A 20,298-nucleotide genomic window follows, 5' to 3' on the forward strand; every position below is an offset into this window, starting at 1 on the left:
TCCTGCATCCGTGCAGTGCATCCGTGCAGTGCATCCTGCACCCATGTGGTGCATCCTGCATCCATGTGGTGTGTCCTGCATCCGTGCAGTGCATCAGTGCAGTGCATCCTGCATCTGAGTGGTGCATCCATGCGGTGCATCCTGCATCCATGCGGTGCATCCTGTATCCATACGGTGCATCCTGCATCCATGCGGTGCATCCCACATCCATGCAGTGCATCCTGCACCCATGCAGGATGGTTCTCCCTGCAGTGGGTGTGGGGGACGGGCGTCTCTCGTGGACTGTGTGTGCGGGGAGGATGTTTCATTCTGATGCGTCCCTGGTTGCTTTGCAAACTTTCCATGGAACAAATGTATGTTTGCAGGGCTGACATTTGGCTGGATGACACTCCAGACAGCTTGTTTATGTGCGGCTGTAATTTATGCAACTTTATTTAAATATTTGGGTTGCCGCTTTCCCAAACCTCCGTTCTGCTCCATTCCAGTCTTTCAGCAAGATGTTACAGGAGCAGATCGGGGCTGCGTGATGCTTCAAATCTTACTTTAGGCCGGCTTAAGTCACCTTCCAGCCCCTGTCCTGGCTGCTGATGGCACCTGAGCACCCACGTGGGTCCAAAGGTGGTGACTGTCCTAGACTGGCCTTGCGTTCGCATACCGACCATTAGGATTTTGTTGTGCGAAGGAAAACATTCCTCTTTGAGATGAATATTTGTGGGGGGAAAAAAGGTATTTTGGGGGAAAATCCTTGAGAGGTGAGACCTGCGCCAGCGCTTGGAACTTCCAAATTCCAAATAACAAATAATCCAAATGACAAATAAGTTGTCACGTGCTGTGATAGCGTGGAGGGGAGCTGCACAGCTCCCGTCAGCCCTTCCTCGGGCAGCACTGCATCCCTGCATCCCTGCATCCCGCCGTCCATCCCTGCTCCTGCTGGGCAAGTGAGGCTCTGTTTTCTCCAATTTCCATCCCTACTGGCGCCTAAATCCCCGCTCCACACAGAGGCACCTTGACTTCCACTGCGCTTCTTGGAGAGGTGCAAGCCAAAGAAGAAAAAAAGGAATCAGATCAGCAAAACCCCATCATTTTCCTGGCTCAAGCAGGCAAAAACTAGGATTTTTCCTGCTGTTTTCTGGAAAGTCTGTTATGTAAGTCAGGCAGTAGCAGCACAAGCCGCTATTGCACAGGGTACCGTGTTGGCTTTTATTCCCAGAAAAAAGAGGAGCGTTTGCCATGGCAACCTAAGGCCGCGTCGCTGCGGTGGAGGGACCGCTGGGCGCGCCCGGCCGCGCTGCACTGCTCCAGGGAGGCCGGGGGGCCCCGCTTCACAGCCCTTGTCACCCGTCCCCCGGAGCGCTGCGCTGGTTTGGCACCCGCTCCGATTGTTGCCTCTTGTCCCGCGTTACACCAGGGCTGTAGGCACGAGGACTGAGCACCCCGGTTATCCCAGAGGTGGGATTTGGTGGCTGCTGGGGTGAAATACGTGGGATTTGGTGAGGTCGGAGAGCGGGAGCTCTTTGTGCTGGGGAAGGAGGCCGGAGGCAAGGTCGGGATCTCAGCAGCCCAGCCGCCGCGTGTGTCCCAACCGCTTTGGCCCCTTGGTGGGCTCTGCAGCAGCTCCTGCGCGGGCTCTGGGTGGATGCGGGATGTGTCCATCCCTCCCCGAGACCCGTGGAGCCTCCCTGGCCTCCGAGACTCCTGTGTTTTTGTGGCCTCTCTACCTGGGGCTCCTTTCTCGGCGAATCTCCGCGGCTCTCCCAGCCCGCGCGCGGGCTCCTCTCCATGCAGACACTTCTCCCAGTCTGCGGATGCTTTTCCCATTACTGTTCTGGCTGGGCTCCACGCACCAAAAGGGCTGGGAAAGGCACAAGCCAACACTGCCCCCCTTCCCTCCCGCTTTTTTGGGAAACGAAGGCAGAGCGGGCCCGCAAATGACATAATGAGCGCATGACATCAGCCTTGGCAGGCGGAGGCGGGCTATACTCTGCTCGGCATTATATGTTCCGTGGAATTAAAAAAAAACCCCAGCAGTGCACCAAAAAAAGCCTGTCCACCGCAGGAATAAACCCGCGGGGCCGCAGAGCGTGGCCATTCCCGGCTCTTCCTGGGCACGATTCCACGGGAACGGGCCGAGCGAGCGGGCGGCGCCGGGCCCGGAGCGGCCTCCCGCGGCAGCCGCTCGCCCCGCGGCTCTTGCGCAGGCCGTTCCCTGGGAGCGGCTCCGGGCACGCTGAGCTGGCCGTGCCGATGGAGAGGCCCCCGGCCCCGCGCCGGGATCAGCGCCGAGCAGGGAGCGCCGAGCGGAGCTGGGACGCAGCTCCCGCCTCCCGGGTTTGCACTGGTGCCCGCCTTGCCCAGCGTTCAGAACGGCACCTTCCCCGCTGGAGCTGCTCCCTTCCAGAGGCCGTTCCTTTCCACAAGCCTTTCCGTATGTGCCCGGCTCTGCGCACCAGGAAGCCTCGTTTGCCGCGGGCTTCAGCTCCGGAGCCGCTCCAGCCTGGCACTGGGCTGGAAAAACAGAGTCGTGGTGGTCTGTGGCCCCCAAAGGCTGAGCTCGGCCCTGCAGCCTCCGCGTTGGGTTTTACTGCTCGGTAGCTCTTTCCTGATCTTTTTTTCTTCCTTTTTTTATTTGTTTTTTAAATTCTGCAGCCTGCTTTGGTTCATAGCCATCTTTCCCAAGCCAGAAAGGCCTAGTATTATTTTTCCATGCAATTTGGAGCGGAACCAGGGGGAGAAGGCAGGCGGGGCGGCAGGAGGCCCCGCTGGCGGCAGGTGATCCCGGCGGAGGGTCCCCGCTCCGGCCTGTCCCGCCACCAGGCTCCTTCCCTCCCTTGCGGGCGCTGCGGAGGTTGAAACCTGGCAGCTCCATCCTGGTGCCATCAGACCGGGAAGGCCAAGCTGGAGGGCAGCCAGGAGCGAGGCTTTGCTCCGTACCGAGCAACACGTTGCCCTCTAGTGACTGCTCCGCGTGGAGGATCCGCATGGGGATCCTCCGGAGCCGGGTGCTGGGGTGGCCCGCAAGGCGAGGGCAGCGCGTGGGGCGGTCGCAGCTCCGAGGACACGTCGGGTGGCAGTCGTTGGGATTCCTCTGTGTTTGCTTCTTCCATAGGAACCAAACGCGGTTGTGGAGGCACCTTCCTGGTGGGACGTGGTGCAGACCGCGGCTCTCCTGGGTTGTGCCGTGCCAGCCAGGGCCTCCGTGGCAGCTGCGCTCCCCACTACCCTCAACATAGAGGCTTGCTTAGATATTTTGGCTGTCGTCTTCTTTTTGGTGTATGTTGCAGTTCTACTTTGCACATTTCTTGGACTTTCCTGTTCGTGTTGGTGGTTCTTAGCTTGGCAGAGCGCTCCTGGACAGCAAAATCAGGAAAAATAACCTCCAGCCTTGCAAGGAAACATCCTTGTTACTTATCCTCACAGTTTCCCAGAATCATAAGTAATTTTTCTGGCAGTCTGACATAAGTCTCTACATACTGCTGAATTTAGTCTAAACGTAAAGTTTAAATGTCAGATCTAAACAAAAAGGAATTGATTAAGGAGTAAAAATAGAAGATGAGACAGCGAGGAGGAATTACGGGAGATGTGCTAGGAGAGAAGGTGGGAAAGGGAGCAGGGCAGCCTGTCCGGCCCTCTCCGCTTCCCGGGAGCTCTCCCGAAATCCTGGAAGGATAAAACCCATTGCCTGGGCCCGAAGGAACTCATCTGGAAGAGAAGAAGTGGTTTTGCTCTGGATGAGCTGAAGGCTGTCAGTGTTACAGGGAGCAATCAAAGGGTTTCTTAAGCAATATTCCTTTTATGGGGAAAATCTCTCCCGGAGATTTTAAAGAGAAAGTATTTTTGGTTACTTCTTTTTTTTTTAAAGCTTTTTCAAATAGAGACAAAAAGATACTAAAGACCGAAAGTTGAATGCATCAGTTCTATAGTTAATTATCAGTTCTTCAGTACTAGGAATGAACTTGAAAGTTCCTTAGAAAGTTTTCTTTAGAAATTAATTACTACTTTAAATTATCTCTTAATTACTTCTTTGAAGATACAGTAGACTTGATTAATTTTTAAAAGGATGCCTGAAATCTAGTGGCACGTTTGTCATGTCTGTAATTACTCTAGCTGTGCTACAGAATGGTATGCACATAGAGATAGTCCCAACCTATGTGTGCCCGTTCTGCAGCCTGGAGCAGCGAATGCTGCAAAGGGTGTTCTCTTTGGCTAGAACTGCTCTGCTTTAAGGCCCCAAGAACCTCCTGTCTGGAGCCTGGGTAAGGTTGGAGACAGGCTCTTCTAAGCCCGAGCAATGGGAGAATGACAAAATGAAGTTGAATGATAAGTGAAATCCGTGTTTTCTTTCTCTAGGGATCTTTCCAGGAACAAGATCAGCGGTTTAGATGCTCAGATGTTCAAAAGCCTGACTTCTCTGGCAAAACTGTGAGTAGACGCAGCAGATTGTGCAGCTAAGTGTCTGAGCGTGCCCGTGAGCCGAGCTGGGAGGGCGCGTTTGGCACCTGAAACCCACCCGAGGGTTTCCCGAGGGCCCTGTTCCTGGCCGCCGCGGTCGCGGAGCCCCGGCTCCCCTGGCTGCAGGTGAGGTGTAGGTTCCTTCCTCCTGGGGACCTGCGGCCGCAGAGCCCAGCGGGTGGCCCTTCGCTCACGGGCCTTCGGAGCACGGGCAGGGTTTGCTGGGCTCTGCCGCCAGACAGGAGGTGAGACTGCGGCAGAGCAGCAAAGAACCACATCTGTCACCAGGTGTGTGGCAGGGCATGCAGGGGGTGGTAAAGCTGCACTGTCGAGATGCCAGGGAACCTCCTGGGGAGCATCAGCTGTTTTTAAGAATCAGCTATCAGATCCGAAGAGGCAGCAGCAGAGGTAGCACCAAAACCCAGGCTGGTGCTTCTAGCAGAGGGGCAGACAGCCCAGACAGCCCTCCCTATTTACATCTCCAAATGTGGAAGGAGAAGGAGTCCTGGGAGGAGTTGGTCATGTGCACGTGGTTTTGTCACTTGCATATTTGTGTCCGAAAGGGTGTCCGAAAGGGTGACCAGTCCCTGAGCAGAGTAGATGCTGCCTGTTGACCAGGAAGGTGTTATAGGCATGAACGGCAGTTACTAAACTCTCCTTCTTGTTTTCCTTCTTTTACAGAGATATAAGCCACAACAAGATTTCTACATTAGAAGATGGAATATTTGATAATTTATTTAATTTAAGTGAAATGTAAGTTCTCTGTGTCCTGCAGTTCTCTGTGCAGAGCTTTCCTTGAGGTAGCTCTCCCCTTTGCAGTGGGATGGGACGTAACCGTAAGCGTTCCCTTTGGAGGTGGGGGGGACGTAACCAGCCTCTTCAGCATCGCTGGTGGAGTCGAGACCTTCCCCCTGGGGGTCGGAAGCCCCCAGCCCGCTGAGCCCTGTGCTGGCTCTGCCCCTTGCCAGGGCTGCCTTGGAGAGTGTGTGACAGCACAAGCCTCGGCTTTCTCTCAGACACTGTCCCAGCCTGCGAGCTGCTGGGGAAGCTGGGTCAGTGCTTGGCGGCTCCTCTGCTCTGGAGGGGTGGGTGGATGCTCTGACTCCCACTTTTTCATTCCCAGGCCTCCCTGATGTTACCCTCTCCAACTGCGGCTTCCTCACCCGCCCGTATTCCCTGCAGCTGCATTTCCAACTCTCTCTGGCTTCTTCTTCGAGCTGTCTTCTCCTCCTGGGTCTTGTCGGTGCCCTTCAAGCCTGACCTCCTCCCAGACTTTGCTTCTGTCTCCTGAATATCTCCAAGCTCTGCTGCTATCTCCATGGCTCCCCTCCTTCTCTCCCACACCGACTTTGCAGAGGTTCTTGTTTGGCCACGCTCCAGGCCGCTCTATTGTCCCTGTGTGTATGGTCACACTTTAGAACGGGAGACCTGGTGTAAAGGGCACTGAGCTCCAACACAGGGGAGCCTTATGGAGGTGTCCAAATCACTTGGAGGCACTTGAAGACGTTCACCCTAAGCGATTCCGGTGCCTACAAGGGTTTTCAAGCGAAGGAGTTACAATCTGTGCTGACGGGGTGTGAAGGGAGGCGAGGGATGGCACGCGCTTCCAGGGGAGCTGCAGGGAAGCGCGGGGCAGAGTGACAGCTCTGAATCCGAGGGATGTGCCAAGGGATGAGCCTTGGAAGCGAGCGAGAGAAGAGCTCGGCCACACGCTCTCCCCGCAGTCAGAGCACGAAGGGCATCTTCTGCTCTGCATTTTCATTTATAAAGGGCAATGACAAGATAGAAGGAATCTATACTAGCTGCTAGTGAATCAGTCCCTACTACCAAAGCTGGCCTGCAAAGTGCTGCTTTTAGTGTGAGAAAGCCTGGGTTCAGCCCCTGCGGCAGCCCAGGCCAGCCGGCGTCAGCTAAATAAACATCTTTCCATCTCTGTCCTGCTCCCAGCTGAAAGCCAAAGACTGCAATTTGGATCAGACTTGCCTGCAATTAGAGTTTCCATCTTTTCAATAAACTGCCACATGGAAAGATTGTCATTGCCTTTGCATTTCTTTTTGACAGATCAATTTTACCCTCTTAGCTATTTTTTAATGGAGCTGTAAATAGTCTCCCTTAGCGGTATAGGCTGCCATTACATCCAGTGGCTGTTAGATGGCAGACTATTTTGAATATAAGATTATGTCTGTAATTTACTTCTAATTGCAACAATTATTTGTAGAGGGGAAAATGTACTTGGAGTACTTGCCTAATTCTAGCCTCTAGAAAAATCATGTTAATTACTGCTTGATTCCCTATTCATTAGCTCCCCTGGCAGTTCCCTCTGGAGCGCAGCACTAGGGTGTGCGGATGGGAGCAGTGAGGGACCTGCACGTTGGTGCAATTAACACTCAGCACACACTGCCAAGCTAACGCATAACTCTCCTCTGATCTCCCCGTTGCAGAAACTTAAGTTTGAATCCATTTACTTGCGACTGCAAACTTTCCTGGTTGCCCCGCTGGGTGGAAGACAGAAGAGTTAAGGTTCTGCAGGCGTCAGACACCAGATGTGCCCACCCCGCCGAGGTGGCAAACCTTTCTCTCTTCAACGTTTCCTTCGTCGGCGCTGCTTGCGGTAAGGAGCCTGGGGGCTCTGCTGGGGGGTCACTCAAGCTGTGGAACAGCGAGCACAGGGAGCAGTGAGCCTGGCTAGAGCTCTCTGTCCCGTAAGTCGCTGCTGCTGATCTAATTAAACAAGTAATGGTAATGAGTGACTGTGCTCTGATGATGCCTGGAGGATAGGGTCATTGGTCACAGGGCTGAGATCAGCAAACTCATTACACACTGAGCTTCAAACAAGCATCAGATGCTTCTCCCTGGCCAACCTCCAGCCTTAAGCTGCCATCCTCGAGCATTTCGGAACCTGTCCGACTTTGAGCAGGTTCTTGGAATCCTGGAGATTTCAGGAGATCAGAAAACATTGCTGAGGGATCAAAACTTGCCAGACAAGACTGAAAAAGGCAATGTTTGGACTAGGAACTGTGCAGGCGAAGACCCTCCCCAAGGCAGGGCGGTGTCCCCTACAGGGTTTCACCAAGTCCTGGCTTCACAGTGGTTTTTGCAAGCAGATCCTCGGTTCTCTCCCCAGGAGCTCAATATATAGCATGTCTGACGAGCAACGACACGGGAGAGGCTGAGTTCGTCATCCTCTTCACGTCTCTTTTCCCTGGGAACCTCACTGAGGAGACCTGCAGTGCCCTCTGCTACGCCGAAGACCAGGACTATGGAGGCTTCAGCGCGCAGGGGCTGTGTTTGTGTGGCACTGCCCACGAAGCGAACTCTTCCTCCGACTGTTTGCCCTTTTGCACTGAGCACTTGTCCGGGCAGGTGTGCGACGGACCGTCCCTCGTCCCCTCTCCCTTCCAGGCACGGCTGTTTGCGTCTTTCACAGCCCTTCAGCCCCGGTACAGCCTCCACCAGCCCGTGCTCCTCAATGTCAGTATTCCTGTTGCTGCCAGCACTTTACAGTGGGAATTTGGGGACCACTCCGAGGTTCTCAACACCACTGGGAATGCAGCTGTCCACACCTATGTCTTACCCGGACGGTACAATGTCACTGCCACCCTCTTTGTTGGCACTAAGGTCTCCTACGTGCAGGCAGAAATTGAAGTGGTGGCTTCACCCCAAGAGGTAGAGCTGCAGTGTCCTTCCCTGCTCAAGGCAAACGAGAGCCTGGACATACGGATCCGCAACAGAGGTGGCACCGGCCTCGTGGTGACCTACAGCATCACGGCAGAGCTGGGCCGAGGTGAGCAGGGAGCGCGGGGGCCGGCGGTGCTCGGGCGCCCGTCTGCTTCATGTTGTGCAGGGATCAGGGCTGTGTGCTGTGACGTTCGACACCAAACTGAATTCACCAGCTCCAGGATGAGCAGGGCGTTGCAGGTGCCTTGCACCCCTGCTCTGTTCAGTCCTTGGCCAGTTTTATGGTGTGTGTTGCTCCCTGGGGTGGGTTGGATCTGCTCGGTGTGCATGGAGACCATCAGCATTTTACCAGCTCGGTGCCTGACGTCTCTGCGTCGCTCCTCATACTCTCCCTCCCTCTGGGTTAGTCTCTTTTTGTGCACCACGAAAGGGCCCATGTGGTCAGGTGAGGAATTCCAGCAGCGTGGTGTGTGTGCGAGGTAGGGGCAGCCAACAGTGGGTGTCACCCTGGTGTCACAAGCTGAGGGATGAATTCCTGAGCAGGCAGCAGCCAGATGTGCTCAGCCTCCATGGGAGCCATCCCAGGGCATGATGAGCGTGCCGGCCCGGCTGGCATCACACAGCATCCTTGGGGGCCGTGCGGTGGGGTTGGCACGTACGGGCCCATGGGCAGGACCTCATGGCTGTGTTTTCCTTTGCCACGCAGCAGTTCACCCGCTGTGCCCCCCGGACGGCTTGGTTTTCCCGGGCAATAACCACTGCTACCGGCTGGTGGTGGAGAAGGCCGAGTGGCTGGAGGCGCAGCAGCACTGCCAGGAGCGCGGCGGCGGCGACCTGGCCTTCGTCAGCAGCCCCGAGATCCAGAGCTTTCTGGTTGCTCGTGTGATCAGGTGAGTGATGGGGTGAAGGCTGAGCTGGCCAGGGGGGCTCTCGTAGTCTTTGGGTTGCGGAGGTGTCCAAGGAGGACCCGGGCGCTGCAGAGACCCGTGGCCCCCGGCCCGCTGCTGTCGCCAGGCTGGAGACCCGCGCTGCAGACGGAGCACAGGGGGATGCAGGGAGTGCTCAGCGAGGAGGAGGCGTGAGCAGAGCTCAGCTTGGCTGCCTTGGCTGTGAAGGCAAGAAGTGCAAAGGGGCAGAAGGACCAGAAGTTGGACCTGGCAATGGGCGTTTGCTGCTGGTGGGCACCTCGCGCCCTGTGTGTGTGTCTGGGGTACATCTGAAATGCTGCAGAGAGCTGCAGCGAGGAGCAGACAGCTCTGGGCTGAGCGGGATCTCCGACTCAGGCCGGACGGTGGATGGGGTCAGGTGCTGGTGTCTGGAGGCCGTCTGGCTTCCCCGGCAGAGCCTGGGGGTGATCTTGCAACCAGCGACCTTGCTGAGCAGCCGTGCAGCGAGCAGAGCGCCTCGTGTCACTGCGACAGCGAGCAGCCGCCTCCAGCCCACACCGTGATCCTGCCGCAATCCTGCATCCTCCCAGACTGTCTGACACCTTCCCCTCTCTTTTCCATCTGGAGACGGAGCAGCTTCTCGCTCAGTGTCCCGCTCCAGCGACATCTGTTCCACCTCAGGACTTGGGCTTTAGAAACAGGCAGCACTGAAAGTGTCGGCTTTTGATTATATCCGTCCTTCTAAATGCCCTGTCTGCAGCAGCCATCTCCAGAGGAGGGTGACCAGGAGAGCTTCCGAGGCCTGACAGCCTCTGTCAGCACTCCCAGATGCAGATGTTGGAATGTCCTCTTGATGAACGTGGCGCGGCGAGCACAGGAGAGGAGCACAGCTGCATGTGACGTAGCTTGGGGCCTGCCTGCGCGCGGCCTCCCAGCCCTTCTCCCCACACTTGTATTCCTGCCCTGTTCCCTTCGCACTGGGATTTATCCTGAGATAACAAACATGTGCTCCCCGTTCCGGGCAAGAGGATTCTGTCCCTTCCAGCGGGTTGGGAACTGGCCGCTTGGTGCGCTGATTTATCAGGCGTTGCGTGCGGGGCTTTTGATGGACTGCACTGCGAGGAAATCATGAGACCTCAGAAGGGAATGAGCTGCCCAAGCTGTTTCCCAGCTGCTGCTTCGCGTTGTTCCCTCCCCAGCCCCTCTTTATTTCATGTATTTATTTTATTAATCCATTCAGATAAACATGAATGAGATGGTTCCAGGATGCGATTTCCCTAGCGATAAAAGACAGTCAAGCCACGGGTTTTTGGAACACGCAGCTTCCATAGTTTCTTGTGGGAAAATGACAGAAGCCGAAATGTGTTTCCCATTAGAGCCTGCAGCGGCAAGGACCCCGCTCTTCCCTCCCTGGTCCTGTCACTGGGTGACCTCCCCAGGAGCAGCACATGCTGGAGCGGCCCCTTCCCTCCCGCAGGAGCAGGGGGCTCCAACGCACCCTCTCCTGGGCTCCCGGTTCCTGTTCGAGGCACCGCGGAGCCCCGAGCCCGGCAGCTCGTGCCCTGCTCGGAAGCAGAGCAGCACCCGCGCTTTGCTTCCCGTGGGGATGGCCGGGTCCCCCCGCTGCTCTTTGCAAGGTCCCGGCCCACGCGGCGGGGCCGGGGTGCGGAGCAGCCCAGGCGGCCGCCTTCCTTGGGCTTCTTTTTTGATGACTTGCAATTAGATCATAGCTGGAATTAGAAAAGGAAAAACTATCAGATTTTACTGATGGCAGCAAACAGGCGGTTTCCTAACCCGTTCTTCCTAGTCCCTGCCAGTGTTTCAGGAGCAGAGCACAGTGGTTATTTATTCTTTAATCTTATTTGCAATGAAAACTACTGATTCACAGAGCAGTTATTTTCATCGTCGTTTTTCAGCATGACCTCATTAATCATTTCGTCTGGCAGGAGCCTCGTGGTGGAGAGACACCAATTACACCCGCCTGCTTTCTGCAGAGCAGCTCGTACCATCCTGCAGGCGCTTCGGAGCCGAGGGGCAAGGCCGGAGCAGGGCCAACTGCGGCCTGAGGGAGACTGGGGAAGCGCTTGAGGGGTGCCCAGCAAGGCCTCTAGGCGCTAATATGGAGCAAACGCCTCACTTTGTGTTGGTTGCCATTAGAAACAGTTGTCCAGGCTGTTTGTGGCTATCAAAAACCGCTCAACACTTTCCACCAGAATCTCTGCTGAGATTTGGCTTCCAAACGTGGAAGGGACATTTCGTTTTCCTGAACTGATCCCGGCGGATTCTCCTGTGCATGGGGCCCGTGTCCCTGCCGTGCCCAAGCCTCTGCTGCTGCTGGCTTGGACCCCAGGGTCCCTGCATTGGGTGGTGGCCGAGGAAGGCGCGTTCCCCTCCTCGGAGATCTGCTGGTTGGGACGGGAGCTCCCGCGGCTGATGCGCTCCCAGACGGGTCCCTGCCCACGCGCTAGTGGCGCTTGAATGGGGCAGGTGACTAGCGGCAGATTTCCAGGTGTGCAGAGGTGACGCAGGAGTTTTGCACAGGACACAGCCCTTTCAGATGTCCTGTGCGACTGGGCTGAGCCGTACGTGTGAGTCCTTTAAGCTCCGGTGCCATCAGGCCGCTTCAGCCCCCAGCTCTCCTAGGTGGGTTCCAGGACAACCTGCTGTCCCTTCACTTGCAGGTGATGCCGTTTCCCTCTGTTACCTGAGTTAATGCCTTGCTCCAGAGCCTTTAACTGGCTTCACCTGTTGTCTGGGTGAGCCCTCAGTTTTGGGAACAGGGTGATTCGTGTTGCAGGCAGCAGTTGCTCAGAGTCCAAATGAGCTGCGTGCAGCAACCCTGTGGGTTTTTTCTCTCTGCCAGCTGTCCCCATGGTGTGTCAGGGGACAGGGCCCTTCTGTAACCCTTACGGTAGTGGTTTTAAAGGCTGCTAGGCAGCAGCATGGTGCTAGCAAGGGGACTGTTATTGAAGAGTCAGGTCCCGGTGGCAGAATGAATGTTGAAATCCCGTAGTAATTAAGAAGTTAAATGTAGCTAGTGGCAACAGATGAAGCTGTTGTTGTTGAGGATATTATTTTCATTGAGAACTATAGATGGCATCTGTCCCAAGCCTTTCTAAAACTCATGATTTCCTGACGTACTCTTCCTCCCCCGTTTTTCTTGAAGGAGCCTAGATGTCTGGATCGGATTCAATGATTTTGCAAGCACTGGAGCACAACAGAGTGGTGAAGGATTTAATCTGGAGAGCTGTCAGAATTGGCTGCCAGGAGAGCCCCATCCATCAAATGCTGACCACTGTGTCCGGATGGGCCCGACAGGCCAGTGTAACACGGACCTGTGCATGGCCAAGCACAGCTACGTGTGTGAGTACAAGCCTCAAGGTGGGTCCTTCTGCTCTCCTGCTGTCAGCTGGCACGGGTCGGTGGGTGTTTAGTGATGTGTAGCAAGAGCAATCAGGCTGCATGGAGAATGTCTCCAGCCCCGCTCGGCCTGGGGACACCCATGATAGCACCAACAGATGCTTGACTGACCTGTTGTCAGAAACCTTCTCTGTTGGCAAATCTACCTTCCCAGGCAGCCTCAGGGAGCCCTCAAGAAGGTCCCCAGTTCTCCCTTTCTGCAATCTAAACTCTTGTCTGTCCCTTTTCCTTTGGCCTCAGCCTAAAGGAAGAACTCGGCCCTCTCCAGTCTTTGCCATCACTAAAAGTAGAGAGATGAGGGAAACTCTAGGAGAGCTTGGAAAACAGGAGAAGAGCCAGTGCCTGCATCCTGAGTAGCCCTTTCCCCCCAGACCAAAGTGCTGGGAGGGGGGATTGGCCGTGAAAATCCATTCCCATCTAATACCCAGGCCTGGAAAGCAGCAGTGGGGGGTGAGGAGTAAGAAAGAGAAGGGAGAAGGGCAGCAAATATTGGAATTGATTCAGATAAGATGGAAAGGATGGAGCTGAGCCAAGGGCCCACTGGCTCTGGAAGGAGGGACAGCAGCGACTGGTTGTGTTCAGTCCCCAGAACCTGATCTGGATGTGAAAAGGCCAGAACTATCCAGTACTGATGAAGATCGGGTGGCCCTGGCCACGCTTCCTGTGGAGCCCAGGGGAGCGGGGAAGATGGGAGTGCTTCTCCTGCTCAGAAGTTCAAAGCAAATCTTGGGGTGCCGGAAGGAAGAAGTATTTGCAGAGTTCACAGAAGTCTCAATTGAGGGGAATTGCACTGTTTACTGCACTGAGAATTGCACGAATTCTGCAGGCATTAATTATGCAGGATGGGAAAGAAATCAAAACATGTGGGAGAAGAAGAAAGTGGCTAGAGCATTAGAGCAGGTGCTGCTGCGCCGGCGAAGCTGTAGTTACAGATCGGTGATTCAGCCGCCGCTCTGCGGCGGGAGCAGCTGCAGGCCCTGCCGCCGCTCATGGGCTCTGTCCAAATGTCCCCTGTAAACAGGAATTCTCTTAAATGCCGAAAACTTCTATGTGGGAGACCCCGTGTTTGCCACTCACGAGGCCGTGAAAGATGTGGCGGAAGATGTGGTGTCAGCCCCATCGCAGGCTGCGGAGGTAAGAGAGGCTGGCGCGTCCCGCCGTGCCGAGGAGGCCGCGGGACCGGCTGCGTGAGCGAGCGCCTCGCGTTGCCCCTCGCAGGTGATGGTGTTCCCGGAGCTGCCGTTCGAGCACGACGGCGTGTTGGCCGCCCTGGAGTTCGTGACGCGGGAGCTGCGCCAGCCCGTGGCGGTGACGTTGCGAGTGCACCGGCCGACGCGCGGACACGGTGAGACATCTCCCCCAGCGCTTGCCGTGCCGCTGGGGACACCGGGGCTGTGCCAAAATGAGCGTGTGTGACCTCTCTAAAGCAGAAGTTCCAAACTGACCTTAAAAGTGCAGAGATTTGGCTCTATTTTTGAAGAGTCTCAAATACGAAGTCTGTGGGTGTATAGTGGAATAGCCTGGGGTTGCCTTGGAGAAATGGGTGTCCTGGAGAAGTTTGTAGAGCAAAAATCTCAGTGGATGAACTTTCCATCAACCAGTGCTTAGAAAAGATCAGAACACAACTGTGTTGATCAAAGCCAGAGTGAAAATGGTCCCGTTGGAGCCAACCAGAACAACTGTGAAACTGGAAAGTGTAAGCATTTATATGAGAGAGGCGGTTGCAGAGGAGTAATGAGTAGAGGGCATCTGTGCAACTCAGTAATGGTTCTTCATCAGGTATGGGCAGGAGCACAGGGGAGCATTGGCCTGGGGGCTGCAGGTCCTGGACCTGCAGCTGCAGCAGGGATGGTCCCAGTGCTCATTGACCACCTGCCTGACCCTGAGAACAGCCCGTTTCCCACCACTTACACACAAAAGCATTTTGGTTTCGCCAGATGCCTTGAGGAATTTCCAGTTTTCCCTGTGATCATCCCTGTTGAGACAGGAGATGTTCTGGCACTTGTGAAGCTTCATTGAAGAACAGTTCCAGGCAGTTTTGTCCCTCAGCTCTGAGTTAAAGCAGAATCTGTGAACTGGGCATCACAGAGCGGCATTGAAGAGATCCAGAGGCCTCTGTTTCCATTTAGTTTGAGCTGATCAGCGACTGCAGCTTCGCAATATTTCTCCCCACAAGGATCCCCAAAGCCTTCTTACAGCTTTATGCTCTGTCCTAATGCTTGAGGTGCAACTGGAGCATAAGAAATTGTAAAAGTGAACACATCCTCGAAACTACCCGTTTCAATTTACTGGGGAAGACAGGACACATCAAAGTGGAACACGTTCTGGTCCATCTGGCCCCATGGGCTAACGGGGAAGAACATTTTCCTGAGCCCATTTTTAACTCATGGATGAGATAATCTCCAAAGCCTTTGATTCCTTGTACAATAGCTCAATAGTCACAGTTTTGGCAACAATCAATTTTGTAGCAATAACGTTTGCTGTAGCCATACAGTTGGCTGGTTACAAAAGGATATTTTTGACACTGAAAAACTGATGTTTTGACATAGAAACTTTAACTTAAGAAAAGTCACTTAATGTGTTTTTGGTGTCAAAGCCAGCTCTGCCTTTGCAAGGGCCAGCTTTCTCTTCAACATAGATCTCTCTTATTTTGCAAACTGGCTCATTCTCACTGGAAAAGTGACTAACTTGTTTTTTTAATATTCTTTGCACCTTTGTGAGTTTTCCATTAGAGGAGACATTTTGTCTTAAATAGCACCAGGATGCAGTTACCGCTTTTGCTAAGAGTGGAGCCATCTTCAGTCAAAGTGGGGAAAATAATATGAAAAAGTGTATTTGGAGTGAAGGGGAAATGCACCGGGAGTGTGTTGGAGTGGTGACATTCTTTGCTTTCTCCTTCATGTCTTCCAGACGACCAGGAGAATGCTACAAACCCAGTCTACACCTCGCAGGACGGTGGGAACTGGACTCTGCTCGAATGTCCTGCTGGTTTCCAGTGGTGTCGTTTGACTGATCTGTGCATGTCGCTGAACAACTGCTGCAACGCGACAGAGTGCACCAACAGTTCTCTTGCCAGCAGTCCCATCCCTGCTCCCCTCCAGCGCAACGCAAGCCAACTTAGTTATGAACTCGTCAAGGAATTTCTCTTTACAATACCAGCTGGCCCTTCCTCCCCATATCTGGTCAGTGTTTATTAGCTGCAGGAACCAGTGAATAGGTGGAGCAGTTTTCTCTGGGTGCTTTGGGTACAATAAGAATTGTTCCCAATTTGCACATGGAGAAACTGCAGTCCATTCAAATGAAGTGATATGCCCAGGGTCACGCAGAGGATACTTGGCAGGCCTGGCGCAGAGCTCGGGCAGCCGCCTCCTCTCTCCCGCTCTGTGAGCCCGGGACTGGCCTGGTTAAGCTGCTGCAATAGTGCGGTTGGCCAAGGGCTCTGTTTCCAGCTTTGTGCCACTTCCCTGGGCTCTTCCATTGCATGTGAGGAGGGGAGAGGCAACCTGAAGCCGGCTTGGCTGTTAGCACACCGGGTGCCGAATGGCTAAGGTGAATCCAGCGGTGTGGCCCAGGTGGCATTTGGGTGCTGAGAGCCCGGAGCTTCATGTGTCCATGCCCAATGTCTCCTCTCTTTGCAGGTCACGTTCAAAGAAGAAATCATCTCTGTCAGGGCCAAGGATATCTTCAGTATTCAGCACAGCGCAGGCTTGGGCTTCCTCCTCCCCTGCCAGCCAAATACCAGCGCCCCTTCCAGACTGAACTTCCTAAGCACAAACTCTTCCGAGTGGGCGCGTGGGCTGTCTGCCAGCTTCAGCGGTGCCACCTGGGCACACGGCACTGCTTGCTCTCTCAGGGTCCGCTATGCCGAGGAACAGCTCGTCCCGATGATCCGCCCCCACAACGCGGGACTGGAGCATCCAGGACGCTACACGGTCAGAGCCAACGTGGACAACGGGGTCTTCCGTGCCAACCTGTCCTGCAGTTTCTGGGTCACCTCCCGGGTGTCAGGCCTGCGTGTCATCCACCCCGCTCCTCAAGGCGGCAAGGTCTACGTGCCGTCCAACCACACCACCCTGGTAGTCAAACTGTCCTCGGGGGTGAACGCGACGGCCAGCTGGCTGGGAGACAGCCGCCCCTTCCCCTTCGAAGGGGCCTGCCCGGCAGCGCTGGCACCGCAGGTGGCAGACTGTGCTAGAGAGACCAACGACACCTGGTTCGCGGTGGTCAGCCTGAGCAGCCTCCCCGAGGGACTCAGCACCCACGTGCTTGTCGCGGAGAACACCGTGAGTTCCCAGAACATCACCATCACGGTGAAGGTGGAGGAGCCCATCCGGGGGCTAAGAGCCACCCCCGACCCCGAGAGCAGGGTCCTGCTGAACACACGAGTGGTGAGTCATCCCTGTGGCTTTTAATTCACCGGTTTGCTGGGTTTGACTGGTAGGGAGGATCAGGGCTCTGTCCACGCTGGTCAAGATAGAGCACTGCTTGCTGCCGAGTGCTGCTCCCCTGCCCATGCAGCCCGCACTGCTGCAGGGACCTGCATGTGCCAGAAAACACTGATGCTTTCAAGAAGGAAGGCAGCTCAGCTGCTCATTTTAATCCCTTTGGCAGGGAGGCAATGCCTTCTGCTAGGGGAATACTGCCTCCCATTTGCCTAGGGAGTTGTTGAGAAAAACAGATGCCTTATCAAAGGCCAGCATTCAGCTACCTTGGGCTTGTCGAGGTAGTTACTCCCTTGGCATTTTGATGTGCTCGACTGAAGCCTTCTGCCAGCTGGCTGAAGCTGTAAACGTGTTTCATCCATTCATCAAAGACTTGGGCTTGTTCTGGTGTCTGTGTTGGTTTTTTTTTTTTTTTCTCAAACCCCATCCCCAGAGCTACAGTCAAGCCTAGGACCCCTTTTGATACCCGTTGTGCCGGTCCAATGCTGTTTAATCCTTCGCTGCTTATGGCAGAACCCTGTTCCTGCAGTGCCTGTCAGCGCCAGGCTCCCTCGCTGCCACCGTCTGTGCAGGGGACACTGTGGGAGTGAGGAGGGGTCTGCCCCGTTCACGGCAGATGAACCGTTTTAGCCTTTGGGTCCAGCATCATCCAGGTCGGAGAAGCTGAAGCTGACCTGTTCCTTCAAGAATATCAGGAGCTTTTCAGCCTGTGAGGAGAAGACTCGATGAGGAGAGCAGAGCAGCGGGTGGGAGGCAGGTGGGGTGGGTCCTGCTCCCAGCTCCTCTATAGACTGTGGGCTCTGGGACTGCGATTCTCTCGCAGAAAACAGAGAGGATCGTGCACCTCGGAGCCGTGCCCGGGAGCTGCCTCCCAGCTGCAAAAGTGGCCTGGAAATACAGAAGCGATAGACTTTGTGGAGCAGCCTGCAGTCTAGGACTGTCACATTTGTGAGCAGAATAGTGATGTGGAGAGAATGAACAGCAAAATGCAGCAGGATCAGGATCAGAACAGGAAGTTTTATATACATATGCTTTCGTAAAACCTCACACTGCAGCATAGTGAGGAATTACAGGAAGCTTTTCCCTGTGTGGTGAAGGAGGTGGGAGGCTTTTTCCCTGCGTAGGCTCTGCCACGGGATGCTCCTCAGTCTGGCTTTGTCCGCACTCTGGCTGGGCTGCAGGTCTGGGACGTGCTGTGCATGCTTTTCTCCCGCACTCGTGTGAAGTGTCCTCCTGCCTTTCAGAGCTACGTGCCCATGATGGAAGCTGGGTCAGATGTGACTTTCCGGTGGACAGTAGATGATAAGCCATCTTTCACTTTTTACAACGTTGTCTTCAACGTTATCTACCAAAGCCCAGCTGTGTACAAGCTTTCGGTAAGCCAAGGCCTTTCCCATAACACCATTTCACTTCTGGTTTCCGTTTCATCCCACAATCTGAGCAGGAAGAGCAGAAGGTAGAGGAGAAGGCAGAGGCTTCTGCAGCTCTCCTGCCCTACTCAGGAGCCGTCAGCAGTGCAGGTTTATGCTGGGTTGGCTTGAGGAGGTTTTCAGGATGTTACTGAGGAGCTTGTCTGCTATTTCTCACTGAGCTATCCTTGCAAACACAAATAGCAAGAGCTTCTTCTTGCGGCCTCCTCTACTGCTGGCTTGACTCTCTCCTTGACTTCTGTGTTTGCTTTCTGCTCTTTTCTCCATACTCTCCGTTCTGTTCCCGGAGCCTCTCCCCACGTTGCTCCCCAGCACTGAAGCCCACTGCAGGGTGCCCAGGTGCCACTTGGCTCCGTGGGAGACGCGGGTTCAGCACCAGGCAGAGGCAGCATCGAAGCAGGAGCCTCTCGCAGGCAGGCCAGGCTTATGCTACAGGCTGCTCTGGTCTCTGCCTGGTTCTCTGCTGGTGCAGAGAGGACTTTGTCTTCTATCTCCTGGGGTGGGAGGACTCCACTCAGTGCGGAGAATCCCTTGTGCTAGCGGCCAAGCTTTCCTGCACAGAGGAGATGGTAGGGTGCTCTGTTTGAGGTGCTGCATCAGTGCCACTTGCCTAGGTAACGTTGGGTACCCTGCTCCTGTTGGCTCCCGTTGGTCTCTTGCCTGTCCACACTCGCTTTCCCTCCTCATCCCAACTTTGCTGTCCCTCTCTGCCTGCTGCACCTGCCTGCTGCCCTGGGCACGCTTGGTTTGCGGAGTCCCCTGGCCTGGAGCCTGGCAGCTGCCACGGAAGCCCTCAGTGTCGGCGAGTGCCTGTGCACAGCAGGCTGTGCAGGGCACACCCGGAGCAGGCAAAAGGACCACTGGCAAGTTCAGGGCCAGGGGAGCGTCAGGACAAGGAGTCCTCCTTGTCCTCGTGCTGGGTGGAACCAGTCAAGCCGTGGCCTGACCTAGCAGTGCAGCTGTGCTGCCTCCCTCAGGAGGTGGCTCCTGCAGGCGGGTGAGCTCCCAGTGCCGCTTCCAGCGCCATTCGGGCCGTGGCTTCTGCCTCCTGTCCCACAGGCTGCTCTCACCTAACCCGCTCACCCGCTCAGGGTGCTGAAGCCCCGCTTGGGAGAGGGCAGCACGCCGAGGTGATCCCCAATGCCTTCCTTGTCCCATTGTCCTTCCCAGCTCACCGCCTCCAACCACGTCAGTAACTTCACGGTCAATTACAACGTCACGGTGGAGCTGATGAACAAGATGAAGAACCTGACTGTGCTGGGCATCCTGCCGGTGCTCCCGCAGAACAGCACTGTGGAGCTGACGGCACGAGTTCACGTCGATTCTGCTGTGGATGCGCAGTTCCTGTGAGTCCTTTGCAAGCTGCCCAAATTTAGGCTCTTGCTATGCATGGCTTACCAGTCTTGCCTCAGTTATTTCTTTCCTGGGGCCCAGCTGATTTCAAGTGGCCAATTCTTTGGGTACTGTCTTGTTCAGTTGACATTTGGGAAGTGTGATTTAGCCACAATGACTGGGACATATTCTTCAGGCTTGAAATAATTGTCTTTTTATAGGACTGCAACACTGGCTTAATATTGAGTACCTCTGTTTCTTAGCAGTGATGTGCTCCTCTCCATCACTCTTCTGCGGTTAGCCCAGCTATTGCTTTGGTCCTTGGCATTATGATTCCCAGCGGTGCTACTGATACCCAAGGCCTGAACCTGAAGGGCAGCCCTGAAACCAGGAAAGGATTCCCCCAGGATTTCCTTTGCTGCCCCTTGTACAGCATGACATGGTTTGTGTGTTTCTGCAGGTGGGATTTTGGAGATGGTTTCCAGGAGACCCACCAGTTCAAACCTCCTTACAACAAGTCCTTCCGTGTTCCTGATCCCAGTGTCCACGAGGTTGTAATAGAGCACAACGTATCACACACCTATCAAGAGCCAGGTATGCTCAGACCAGCTCTCTGGAGAAAGGTCTCAGATGCTTTTGTTGCTTGGGGTAACATGGCCA

The 20,298-nt window shown here is 55.0% G+C and overlaps 1 protein-coding gene across 1 annotated transcript in view; it reads left to right on the plus strand.

The window, feature by feature from the left end:
- PKD1 (polycystin 1, transient receptor potential channel interacting) overlaps positions 1 to 20,298 on the plus strand; it is a 56,740-nt gene that overhangs the window by 3,370 nt on the left and 33,072 nt on the right. Inside the window, exons 2-14 of the mRNA XM_026053896.1 lie at positions 4,348 to 4,419; positions 5,131 to 5,202; positions 6,891 to 7,060; positions 7,574 to 8,233; positions 8,834 to 9,017; positions 12,181 to 12,395; positions 13,456 to 13,568; positions 13,653 to 13,779; positions 15,345 to 15,616; positions 16,073 to 16,822; positions 18,121 to 18,252; positions 19,477 to 19,652; positions 20,099 to 20,232. Of these exons, the coding sequence (XP_025909681.1) occupies positions 4,348 to 4,419; positions 5,131 to 5,202; positions 6,891 to 7,060; positions 7,574 to 8,233; positions 8,834 to 9,017; positions 12,181 to 12,395; positions 13,456 to 13,568; positions 13,653 to 13,779; positions 15,345 to 15,616; positions 16,073 to 16,822; positions 18,121 to 18,252; positions 19,477 to 19,652; positions 20,099 to 20,232 (3,077 nt within the window). The remainder of the gene's footprint in view (positions 1 to 4,347; positions 4,420 to 5,130; positions 5,203 to 6,890; positions 7,061 to 7,573; positions 8,234 to 8,833; positions 9,018 to 12,180; positions 12,396 to 13,455; positions 13,569 to 13,652; positions 13,780 to 15,344; positions 15,617 to 16,072; positions 16,823 to 18,120; positions 18,253 to 19,476; positions 19,653 to 20,098; positions 20,233 to 20,298) is intronic.

Source organism: Nothoprocta perdicaria, unplaced genomic scaffold (assembly GCF_003342845.1).
Source record: "Nothoprocta perdicaria isolate Ctin4 unplaced genomic scaffold, notPer1 scaffold_12, whole genome shotgun sequence".
Taxonomy (NCBI): Eukaryota; Metazoa; Chordata; class Aves; order Tinamiformes; family Tinamidae; genus Nothoprocta; species Nothoprocta perdicaria.